The 12097-nt window shown below is 38.2% G+C and overlaps 1 protein-coding gene across 1 annotated transcript in view; it reads left to right on the top strand.

The window, feature by feature from the left end:
* Positions 1-12097, top strand: part of FAM120A (family with sequence similarity 120A) — a 135307-nt gene that overhangs the window by 45841 nt on the left and 77369 nt on the right. Inside the window, 4 exon segments of the mRNA XM_030571223.1 lie at positions 968-1065; positions 1369-1652; positions 4798-4885; positions 11417-11641. Coding sequence (XP_030427083.1) covers positions 968-1065; positions 1369-1652; positions 4798-4885; positions 11417-11641 — 695 coding nt within the window.

Here is a 12097-nt window from a genome sequence, read left to right as displayed (position 1 = left end):
CGCCATTCTTGGGCTCCTGAACAGTAACTCATCTGAAACAGAGCCTGTTTTAAGTCCCCCAAGACCTGCATTAGGGTTAAAATAGCTGAGTGTTTTTCAGTCTGTCAGTTGATTCCATCTCAGCTCGCAATTACAGTTATTGTCACTGATTTTCCTGTTCTGCTAACCCTAATTAACCAATCCACATTGGGTTGGTTGCAAGCCCAGGTTGGTATGGAGAGAAAGTAGTGAGTGCAAGGGAAGCTCTAAGGAGAGGAAGCAGGTGATCTCCAGATAGTTTTTCTATTACAGTATGCTAACTACCTTGCATCTTTCTGAGGAAGATGTAAATAAGATTATTTCTTCTTAACAAAGACAGCATGCTGCTGCTGGCTGACAGTGTTTTTTTCTCTTTTGAATGCTTGTTGTGCAGCCAATATTCTTATAGTTAGTGTCTAGAAACTTAAAACTTCAAGTTCCACTACTTCTACTGTATTCTAGTGGAAATGCAGTATGTTGAGAATGTCAAGCCACTTTCACTGAAGGGTTGTGTGGATTGAGTTCTAGATGTGATGGGATTTGGAGAATAAAAGTAGGCAGAATGATGACAGAGAAATGGAATCAAAATAGAGAGAAACCAAAACAAGTTAAAATTGACTTGACAAACTACAGAGTTGGAGAGAGAATTATATAATAAAAAAGCAGAAATGAGCTTAGAATGGTAAAAATAGACACTCGGGACTAAAACGAGAACAAATAAACTGTAAGGGCAAAATATATAAATAAATAAAATAACAAGGTCAAGCGTAAAACTCAGTGAGGTTTGATTTTTTTTTTTTTTAAACATATAGATTCGTTACTTAAAACGCATTGGACAACTGCGCTTTGACCAGACTGCATGTATGGGGATGCGTATATAAAATGAGTACTATTGTGTTTTTTCCCATTTTTATTTCCACTCCTTTTTCCCCATTTGCTACTTAAACAGCCAGACCAAATCAGTTTGGGATGCCTGGGATAGTGCCACCATATGTTCCTTCTCAGATGCTCAACATTCCACAGACCTCTCTACAAGCAAAACCTGTGGCAAGTATTTTCTTTTGCTTTTCTTGACTTAATAACTATTAGAAATGTGGTCTCCTAGACTCATGAAAATCTAGATAAGGAGATAAAAACCTAGCCTGCTTTTCACAATCAGAGTTGATTGATAAAACTCATCTTGTAATTGCAGTGACTTGGTAGACTCCAATGAAAGCATTTCTTGTGAGCAGTCTGGAAGGCTGAACTCAAGACGTTTTAAAAAAAAAAAAAGTATTTAAATAACAGAATTCATATTATAACATCAATCTTTTTGTTGTTACCTTTGTTTAAAAAAATAAATTGTATTAGGCCCCACAGATGTCCAGTCAGGGTGGAGCCCAAGGTCCGGGTCCATATCCATATAATCTCGCGGAGCCAGCCATCACCTTGGAAGGAAGTGGGAAAAGTCTTTCTGAGCAGAACAACTACAGTAACATTCCTCATGAAGGAAAACATACTCCATTGTATGAACGATCCTCTCCAATAAACCCAGCTCAGAGTGGGAGCCCCAATCATGTGGATTCAACCTATTTTCCTGCATCATCTACATCATCTTCCTCTGACAATGATGAAGGCAATGGAGGTGCTGTGAAGTAAGTAATGGATGAGATCATTTCAGTAACACTTTACATATTTTGAAATACTTACTCATGAGCAGAACTTTTTTCAGTATCCTGTGAGTACAGGGAAGGCTTGAAGGTTACTGACAGAAAAGTAGTACTTTGTTGGGTCACTGTGGCTGCCAATATATCTGTGTACTCTAGCTATTTTTCTAAAAAACAAAAGACCCCCACTACTGGCAGGTTTTTTTACCCCACACTTTTTCATTGTTCCCTAAGAAGAAAAATGATGCATTGTGAGATCCTGATAAATGAGAACCTCCTCTCTTCTACTCCACAGTGGAAAACACCCCAAAGCATTATATATCAGAGTTCTAATAGATAAAATATAAAACCCTGCTCAACTTACAGTTTTTGCACTTTTATAACTTTGGGGAAATATAGTCGTGCAGTGAAGTTTTGAGTTTATGCAAGGATTAACAATTGTAGAAAGTGACTGATGGCCCTCATCCACAGAACAGATACAGCACAGAGAGTAGCGCTGAAAACTTCATTGTTCTGCCTTACCATTGTGCCTTACCCCTTGCTTGGAGTGAAAAGGTAATTCAGATTAATTCATATGTTCAGGTTTATACTAGATCATTGGTTCTCAACCAGGGAGCCACGAGCAGGTTTCAGGGGGTCCGTCAAGCAGTGCCAGCATCAGACGCACTGGGGCCCAGGGCAGAAAGTTGAATCCCCACTGCATAGGGCTGAAGCCCAAGGCTCTGATCCCTGGCTAAAGCCTGAGCAATGTAGTTTCATGGGGCCCCAAACAATTGCCCTGTTTGCTACCCCTAACGCTGGCCCTGGCTTTTATATGCAGAACATCACTTGTGACACAGGTGGGCTGTGGAGGTTTTACAGCATGCTGGGGGGGCCTCAGAAAGAAAAAGGTTGAGAACCCTTGTACTAGGTCATATGTCCATTTTGGTAAGACAGTTGTGGAGTCTTTGTTGTTACTGATTTCCAACAGGAGATTTCATAGAATGTCAGGGTTGAAAGGGACCTCAGGAGGTCATCTAGTCCAAGCCCCTGCTCAAAGCAGGACCAATCTCCAGACAGATTTTTGCCTGAGATCCGTAAATGGTCCCCATAAGTATTGAACTCACAACCCTGGGTTTAGCAGGCCGATGCTCAAACCACTGAGCTGTCCCTCTCTGCCTCTTGCCCTGTACTATCTCATTGTACTGTGAGTACTGTCTGCATGTAACCTTAAATAGATGAAGACCTGGTTGCATGCACCACGGCACATAACACTACTTAGTCTAAAGATGCCTTTAGACATTCAAATCTGTGGTGCTTAGTACGCAGTTGTGAATGCATCTCTTTATGGCAGTACATTCTGAGCATGTCTGCAATTAATGGCAATAACCCTAAATTTTATTTTTTGTGATGTAATTGGTACACACTGGGGATCTGTGGACCACATTATGCTTGCTTTGCTTAATGAACTATGTACAATTACTTATCCACAATTAAAATTTTCAACTTATAAAATTGGTACATCTATGTTAATAAGATATGTACACTAGAAATTTTTTTTAGTTTTTCACAATAATGTAATTTGTTTTATGCAGTACATTATAAATGAATTTAGAAATTGGCATCCAGACAATATCACTTGTATCACTATGTTTAGTGACAGTTTCTTAAGTGGGAAACTAGTTGGTAAATTGACAGACATTCAAACTTCATTCAAGATGTTTTTCTACACTAATAGAAGATAAGTTGATAAGTAACAGCATGGATTTGTCAAGAAAAAAGTATGTCAAATCAACCTATAGCTTTCTTTGACAGCGTAACAAGCCTTGTGGAGAGGGGGGAAGCAGTAGATGTGGTATATTTTTAGTAAGGCTTTTGATACTGTTTTGCATGACTCTCTCATAAACCAGGTAGAGAAATACAGCCTAGGTCCTAGATGGAGCTACTGTAAGGTAGTGCATAACTGGTTGGAAACCATTCCCTGAGAGTAGTTCTCAGCAGTTCACAGTCAAGCTGGGAGGGCATAATGAGTAGGGTCCTGCAGGGATCGGTCCTGGGTCCAGTTCTGTTCAATATCTTTATCAATGATTTAGCTAATGGCATGGAGAATACACGTTTATAAAGTCTGTGGACTATACCAACCTGGAAGGGGTTGCAAGTGCTTTGGAAGGTAGGATTAAAATTCAAAATTATCTGGACAAACTGGAGAAATGGTCTGAAGTGAGTAGGATGACATTCACTAAGGACAAATGCAAAGTACTCCACTTAAAAAGGAACAATCAGTTGCACACGTACAAAATGGGAAATGACTGTCTAGGAAGGAGTACTGCGGAAAGGGATCTGAGGTCATAGTGGATCACAGGATAAATACGATTCAACAGTATAATACAGTTGGGGTGGGGGTGGGGGGCGCAAATATTCTGGGATCTAATAGCTGGAGTGCTGTAAGCAAGACATGCTGATATGGCCTCAACTGGAGTATTGTGTCCAGTTCTGGACACCACATTTCAGAAAGGATGTGGACAAACTGGAGAAAGTCTAGAGGAGAGCAACAAAAATGATTAAAGGTTTAAAAAAATGTGACCTATGAGGGAAGATTGAAAAAATTGGATGTTTAGTCTGGAGAAGAGACTAAGGGGATGGAACGTAAGTTTTCAAGTGCATAAAAGGTTGTTACAAGGAGATGGGTAAAAAATTGTTCTTATTAACCTCTGAGGCTAGGACAAGAAGAAATGGGTTTAAATTGCATCAAGAGCAGTTTAGGTTGGACATTTAAGAAAAACTTCCTACCTATCAGGGTGGTTGGTTAAGCACTGGAATAAATTGCGTAGGAAAATTGTGGGACCTCTGTCATTGGAGGTTTTTTAAGAGCAGGTAAAGGATGGTGGAGATAATACTTAGTCCTTATAATTATAAAGGAAACCTTAATAGTTTTTTAAAATTACAATCCAAATATTAGCAACATTTAATTGACAATTATGGGGATGTTACGCTGCTTTCTAGACAATCCTGTATATTGGCATTTCTAATTTATATGGTGTCTTTTAAAATTAGAGCACTCACTGATAAAAATTCTCATTGACTATTAATAAAGCTATTAAGATGCATCTTACATTTTGCACTAAATACTGTAGTTTTTCTTTTTTCTATTCAGCCATGTCAGTGGGAACAAAATGAGTTGGGAAAAAACAAGAACACAATCGGAAAACCAAGCACATGGAGACCCAGGAGACCAAACAAAGGTAATATCTTAAGTTCCAAACCTCCACATTTATTGCTACAGCCTTACAAGCATATGGGTAAAACTTTCAAAAGCACCCGTGAGGACTTAAAAAAAAAAAAAAAGACAAATTGTAATATACAGTGAAAAGTGGCTTAAAATATGTCATGATATGCGTACAAAATTGTAAACTCAGTAGACTAGCTCACCCTGTCATTCTTGGATATTTCTGCACATTTTGTTTACACAATAATATACTGTGTTGATTTCAGTATGAATGCCTTTAGTAGTCTTAATGTAGCATCTACAGGATGTTTGCTATATCCCTCAAGCTCTGCATGGTCTATCTGTTCCGAGCAGTTCCATTATGGATATTTGAAGGTAGGGCATAACTGCCCAACTCAGAACTGTGTAGTCATTATTATCAATTAATGTACGAGAATTCAAAGATGGAAAAAATAGTATTACTTATCAGTTAGAGATTTTACTTTTACAAATGGTTGGGATGAATTTCACAATGAATAGTAAAGTAATTCTATGAGTTTAATGTAAGGATGGTACAATTAATACCTTAAGAATTCAACATTGATTTAAAATTGTGCTAGTAAAAAGCAAGTGCTTTTGAAGGACAAGTGTCAATTTGAAGGACATCATTCCAGACTTGCCAAGTTTCAACTACATTTCATTGAAAATTCACAAGTTTTATACCTCCAATATAAACTAAGTTTATAACAGAGATGAAGGCTAGCAATTAATTTATTCTTAGGCAAAAAAATACAATAAAAATAAAGCCAAACCAAAGTCTGGAGTTATGGTGAAAAGACCTTATTTTCTTAGCTATAAACCCTTTTGAGAATGTGTTAGTTCTCTTCTGCCCCCCCCTCCCCCCCATAAAATTAAATCAAATACAAGTTTTTAATCTGGAAATTCCAGTTATATATATAGTGTCCCTATAGTGCTAACCTGATAACAGTCAGAAACAGACCTCACCCATCCATACTTATTCCTGCAAGCCACTCCCTGTGTGATAGCTTTCTGCATGTGGACCATTCACAATTCCAGAGGACCATACAATTTGCAAAGTATGCAGAAAACTGAGTTGTAGATAATCAAATGGACACATGTATATACTAGTATCTATGTACATTTTAAAGTGTATACTTTGTGTTTCTGTGATAAGTTTTAAATGTGTAATTGCTTCCTTACCCTCCCCAAACCAGTTTAAAAGTAATTGTATTTGTTAAGCACAATAGGAAAAGCCAAGTCTAGAGTTTGTAGTTATATTTATTTAACAGAGAGAGAGCCAAAATATTGGAAAAATCTTTGAAAGGTGAAAATACATTTTTAAAATCTAGTTCCTCTGAAGCTTTATGTGTATTCAAACTTTCCAGAAGACTTTCACATTGGAATCAGATGTGGCATGTGAAGTTCTAAGTTAGATCATTTAGGGAGTTGAAAATCTGGCCTATAACAGAAAGCTAGCGCCAACCCTGATGATAATGCTTCCTTTCTCTTATCCTTTGTTTCATTTAGTTAAATTGCAGGCTCTTGGGGTGAGGACTGTCTCGCTATGCATTTATACAGTGCCTGGGACAATGGGCTTCCCATCTCGGTTAGGCCTTTTAGGTATTACAGTAATACAAATAAATACTAACAATAATAATACTCCTAACTGTGGAGGTACTAGTGGTCTCTTGGATACCACTGTGTTGTTTGCAGTGTTGAGTGCATTATGTAGGGTGGTTTGATTTAAATTACTGATTTTTAATCGTGTATTGCAATTGTACTTTTTAGTTATTTTCCTGAGAGAGGTTGGTAACCATTAAAACATGTTGGTTTGCAACTAAATATAGCCTGTGTGCTTAATTTGGTGCTGCTTTTTGCTAACCAGGAGGATATATTATGTCTATACACATTTATTTAAGCAATTCTGCAGCTTAATTTACATTTATTCAGATTCTTAATTTTTACATTTCTTACTATATTAGAAAATGGGGAATGATGCATTTCTTATTTATTAGATTAATTTTTTACTTGTGATGTGTGTCAAGCTCTGCCTGGATGGACATTCATATTCAGTTAAAAATGGACAAAACCACATTTTAATTTTGTTATTAAATAAAACTACCTTAACTGCTGGACACAGAGGGGAAAACATGTCTTGCATTTATCAAAACATGTCTTGCATTTAAAGCTGATTCATTAAAAGAGGAAGTATTATCTGTAGTTAGTGAATTGAACTGATTATTTCTGGTACTGATGTCATCAAGACTTTAGAACTAGTAGATTTAATAGTTTTTATTCATAGATGGGGAAAGGAAAATTAACTTTCCTTCTTTTTCTACTTCCAATTGGTTTCTAAACTTTGAATGAACTGGTCATTGAACTGAACTAGCTGAATAAACTGAAATGAAGATGATGGTCTCTCTGTACCTGCAGAAGAGGCTACAGCTATCAAAAGCTGGTTTAATACTTCAGCAAACTCTGGTTCCAGGTGTAAGCCATTGACTTCCACCAGTTCAGTGGTATTATTACTTTGGAACTTATCAGCAAATATGTACTCAATATTTTTGTATGTAATGTTTTTAATAGATTATAAGTTTAGGTGTTAACGTAGGTTATCAATGTCAAATTTATTAAAAGAATAAAAATCTGTATTTAACTTTAAAAAGAGATTTTTAGAGTTTTCTAAACCAATTTTTATTCAGCCTGGTAATAACCTAGATAGTGCAAATACATAAGTCTTGTGGTAGTGCACTTTTTTTTTAAACTAGATTTCCCCCTTCCCCCTCAATAGCAGCACAGTGTTTTTGTAAATTCTTATTTTATAGTGCCATTTCAGCATCTTCTAAATTCATTCTTAGAGCCACTAGAATTGGGGTTAGGAATCTGTTTACAATAATTAAATCTAAATAAAAATATACAATAAATATAACACTTTGGTGCTAATTAAGTGTACTTAGAAAAACATTTTATATCTGACCACTATTGCTTGAAAAAAGTACTATCACAGATTGTTTTGTTCTAACCATTCCTTTTCTATCTAACCTTTTTTTTTTTTTTTAAATCTAAATCTGGATTACAGGTGGCCTAAAGTAATTTGAAAGGGGCAGTGCCCACTTGAATTGTTTTGAAATTCTGTGTTCTGAGGGAACACCCTTTTGAGTAGTGTGCCTTGACTTCTTTAAAATAAAAAATCCTTAACTTTTTAAATAAGGATTTGTCTGCTTCACTTTTGGTATTTAGAAAGATTTGATGGGGGTACCTGGAATTACCTGAAAAAAAAAAGCTGGGGACCCTGCACACCTTTCTGCATGTGAAGGGATGTTCACATCTGCAAAACCATGAAACTGATTAATCATAAAGTGCTGTCACATGCACAAAGCTAACAAGCCTTAGTCTTTCAGTTATAGCAATTTAGGAATTACTTGTTATAGTAGTAGATATCAAATTCAAATGAAAATATGATTCATGGTGTCCTCCTAAATTGAGAGATTACCAGATTGTTGTTAGTGAGATTTTTTGTGGGTTTCTCTGCTTTTACTTTTAAGCATCTCTGAAAGCAGTTATTCAAGTACTTTTTCATTGTTGGATAAGTCCAACAGTATGTCACTTTTGGCTGTAAATCTTAGGGCTGGTCTACACTGGGGGGGGTGGGCGGTATCGATCTAAGATACACAACTTCAACTACGTGAATAGCGTAGCTGAAGTCAAAATATCTTAGATCGATTTACCTCGGGTCCTCACAGTGTGGGATCGACGTCCACGGCACCCCGTGTTGACTCTGCTACCACTGCTCGCTCTGGTGAAGTTCCGGAGTTGACGGGAGTGCGTTCGGGGATCGATATATCACGTCTAGATGAGAGGCAATATATCGATCCCTGAAAAATCGATCTGGACGTACCCTTAATATTGAATTGAATTTCTAGCAACAGAATTGAATGCTATACTAGCAACTCTTAACCAGAAGAGGCAGCAAAAATCTTGTGCAAACCTTTTAACACAGGGATCATAATTTCATTCATAATGGGGGGAAAAAAAAACCCATGGGCTCCTCAAAATCAAATCACCTTACGTGGTCAGTGCTTGTATGTTTTCCCATTTTGTTCAAGAAATGAGCAGGGGAAGGTTTTGTCTCCCTGTCCTTCTCTCCTCCTCTCTCCCTTCCCCTCCCCGGCCAGGCTGGAGTTGAAGGCCCTTTGTTTTGCCTTTCCCCAGCTAGTCAATGACTCCCCAGAAATGTTTATCAGAGGTTGTTGTTGCTATACTGGGAAAATATTAATGTAAAGAAAAATTTATTCTTTTGATATGAAAAGTTAAAATTTAAACTGCAGAATGACATGAATATATCTTGTTTTTAATAATGGTTATTTGCAGATAAACGCCGATTAGAGTAACCACAGAATAGGAAGATTTTATTTTCAGCATTCTGTTACGGTTATAATTTTGATTCACTTATGAATATAAAATCATAGAAAAGTAGGGCTGGAAGGGAACTTGAGAGGTCAACTAGTCTAGCCCCCTGCACTGAGACAGGACCAAGTATAGACCATCCCTGGCAGGTGTTTAGCTAACCTGTTCTTAAAAACCTCCAACGATGGGATTCCATAATCTCCCTTGGCAGCCTATTCCAGAATTTAACTATTTTTATAGTTAGGAAGTCTTTCCTAATATCCAAACTAAATCTCTCTAGCTGCAGATTAAGTCCATTACTTCATGTCCTGCCTTAAGTGGACATTGATTTCAGCCCTCTTTGTAACTGCTCTTAACATATTTGAAGACTGTTATCAGGTTCCCCTTCAGTCCTATTTTCTCAGGACTAAATGTGCCCAGTTTTTTCACCTTTCTTCTTTGGTCAGGTTTTCTAAACCTTTATCACTTTTGTTGCTTTTCCTCTGTCAGATTTGTCTTCATCTTTCTTAAATGTGTGGTGTTCAGAATAGGATACAGTACTCCAGCTGAGGCCTCACCTGTGCCAAGGAGAGCAGGGCAATTACCTCCTGAATCTTACATATGACACTTCTGTTAATACACCCTAGAATGATATTAGCCTTTTTTGAAACTGCATCATGTTGTGGATCAGAAATTGAATATGAGTCAACTATAACTCCCAGATCCTTTTCAGCAGTACTATTGTCTAGACAATTATTCCTCATTTTGTAGTTGTGTGTTTATTTCTTCCTAAGGCTGTGTCTACACTTGTGGCAGCCTTTAGAGTACATGCACTACACATGTAGCTAGGTGCCGCTGTGAAAGGCTCAGGCAGCAAGGTAAAGCTCTGGTAACTCCCTGCTGCAGGAGCCTTTTACTGTGACAGGGAAAGGCTCTGGCAGAAGAGAGGCAGTGGGACACTATATGCTAAAAATAGTGTCCTGGGGATTCAGGCATGTAGGACACTCTACCTGCCTAAGCAATGCCTCATTGTCTACACTGCTGTTTGTACCCAGGCTAGCTGGGTGTGTGGTGTCTGTACTCTACATCTACATTTACAGCCGTATGTACCTTAAGTGTAGTACTTTACACTGTTCATGTTTGCAGCTTCTGTAGCTGCCTTTGAGTAATCCATTCTACATGTTTGCACTTTTGTATAGTCAAAAAAAAAAAGATGAATGTTTTCATTTGTTGGACAAGGTGGGTGAGATAGTATCTTCTATTGGACTTACGTCTGTTGGTGAAAGAGACAGCTATAGCATTTCAGATGTAGACTAGCCAAAGTTTTCAGGCTATATAGAACTCTTTGTCAGGTGCGGGAAAGGTACTCAGGGCTTGTCTACACTTAAAATGCTACAGTGGCACAGCTGCACTGCTGTTGCGCTTCAGTGTAGACACCACCTATACTGACAGGAGGTGTTCTCCTGTTGGCATAGGTAATCTACCTCCCCACCAGGCGGTAACTAAGTTTCTTCTGTTGACCTAGCTCTGTCGACACAGGGACTTAGGTCACCTTACCTATGTCACTCAGGTATGGATGTTTCACACACTTGACCAATGTAGTTAAATCGACTTAATTTTCTAGTGTAGACCAGGCCCCAGAGAGTATGTCTACACAGCAAAGAAAAACCCGAGGCTGGCCCATGTCAGCCGACTTGGGCTAACGGGGCTATTTCATTGCTTTGTAGACTTCTGGGCTAGGATCTGGACTCTAGCACCCTGGAGCCTGGAAGTTTACACAGCAATGAAATATCCCCTTGAGCCTGAGTGACATTGCTGTGTTGACATACCCAGAGTGTCACAGCTAAATACAAGGTGAAACAGATGGTTTAGAATGAATAGTTAACGTATTCTGAGACACCATTCAAGGTGAAGTGGCCTGTAACACCTCTGCAGTCATAGGCCAAAAAAGGGGATCAGGGGTTTCAGCTTGTTGTAATAAGTCGTTAATCTGATGCCTTTATTAAGGCCATTATTTTTAGTGTCTAGCAAAGTTATGAATTTAAGCTCCCATTGTGGGTTCAGGGAGAGACATGCAAAGTGCCTTTTTTCTGTTAATGTACAAGTTTATTTTTCTATGTAACCAATAAAAGCATGTTTTCTTTTGTATGATGTATTACAGGCAGAAGGTTCCTCGACTGCCTCTTCAGGAAGCCAGGCAGCTGAAGTCAAAGGGAATCAAGCCAGTAGTCCACAAATCCCATGTCTGTTGTCAATGCCCACCAGGAACCATATGGATATTACCACCCCTCCATTGCCTCCTGTAGCACCTGAAGTATTAAGGGTGGCAGAACACAGGCACAAGAAGGGATTAATGTATCCCTACATCTTTCATGTCCTAACCAAGGTATGATTCTCAAACTCAGGAATTGTGAAACAATGATTCTGTAAAGGTAAACACCTGACCAGACACTATCATGAGAGGTGATGCACACTTGCTCCTGCTTAGAGCTCTGGCCTATTAGCATTTCTAACAATTGGTGAAGAAGAAGCTCCAGACAGTAGCTCTGGAAGTGAATTGCACAACAGGTGTCTGCCCCTCATTGTTAAAACTACTTACTCACAAAATAGCTGATTTTTTTTTTCCTGAATTTTCTCTATTTTTCCCTTTTCTGTTTTAAAAAAGTTTGGTGCGTGTGGTGCTTCTTGATGCTTTGGCACCTCTGCCAGTCTCTCTCTGACATTACCTGTTTCAGAATCATTTAGATATTTATTTTGATGTGATTGTTGTCTGGCTCTCTTGTTCCCCTCACTGTTTCTTTTTCTCTTGGTATACCTGAAGAGAAACAGCCCAGCAGCTTAA

This window comes from Gopherus evgoodei, chromosome 7 (assembly GCF_007399415.2).
Source record: "Gopherus evgoodei ecotype Sinaloan lineage chromosome 7, rGopEvg1_v1.p, whole genome shotgun sequence".
Taxonomy (NCBI): Eukaryota; Metazoa; Chordata; order Testudines; family Testudinidae; genus Gopherus; species Gopherus evgoodei.
This window is presented reverse-complemented; position numbering and strand designations above follow the sequence as displayed.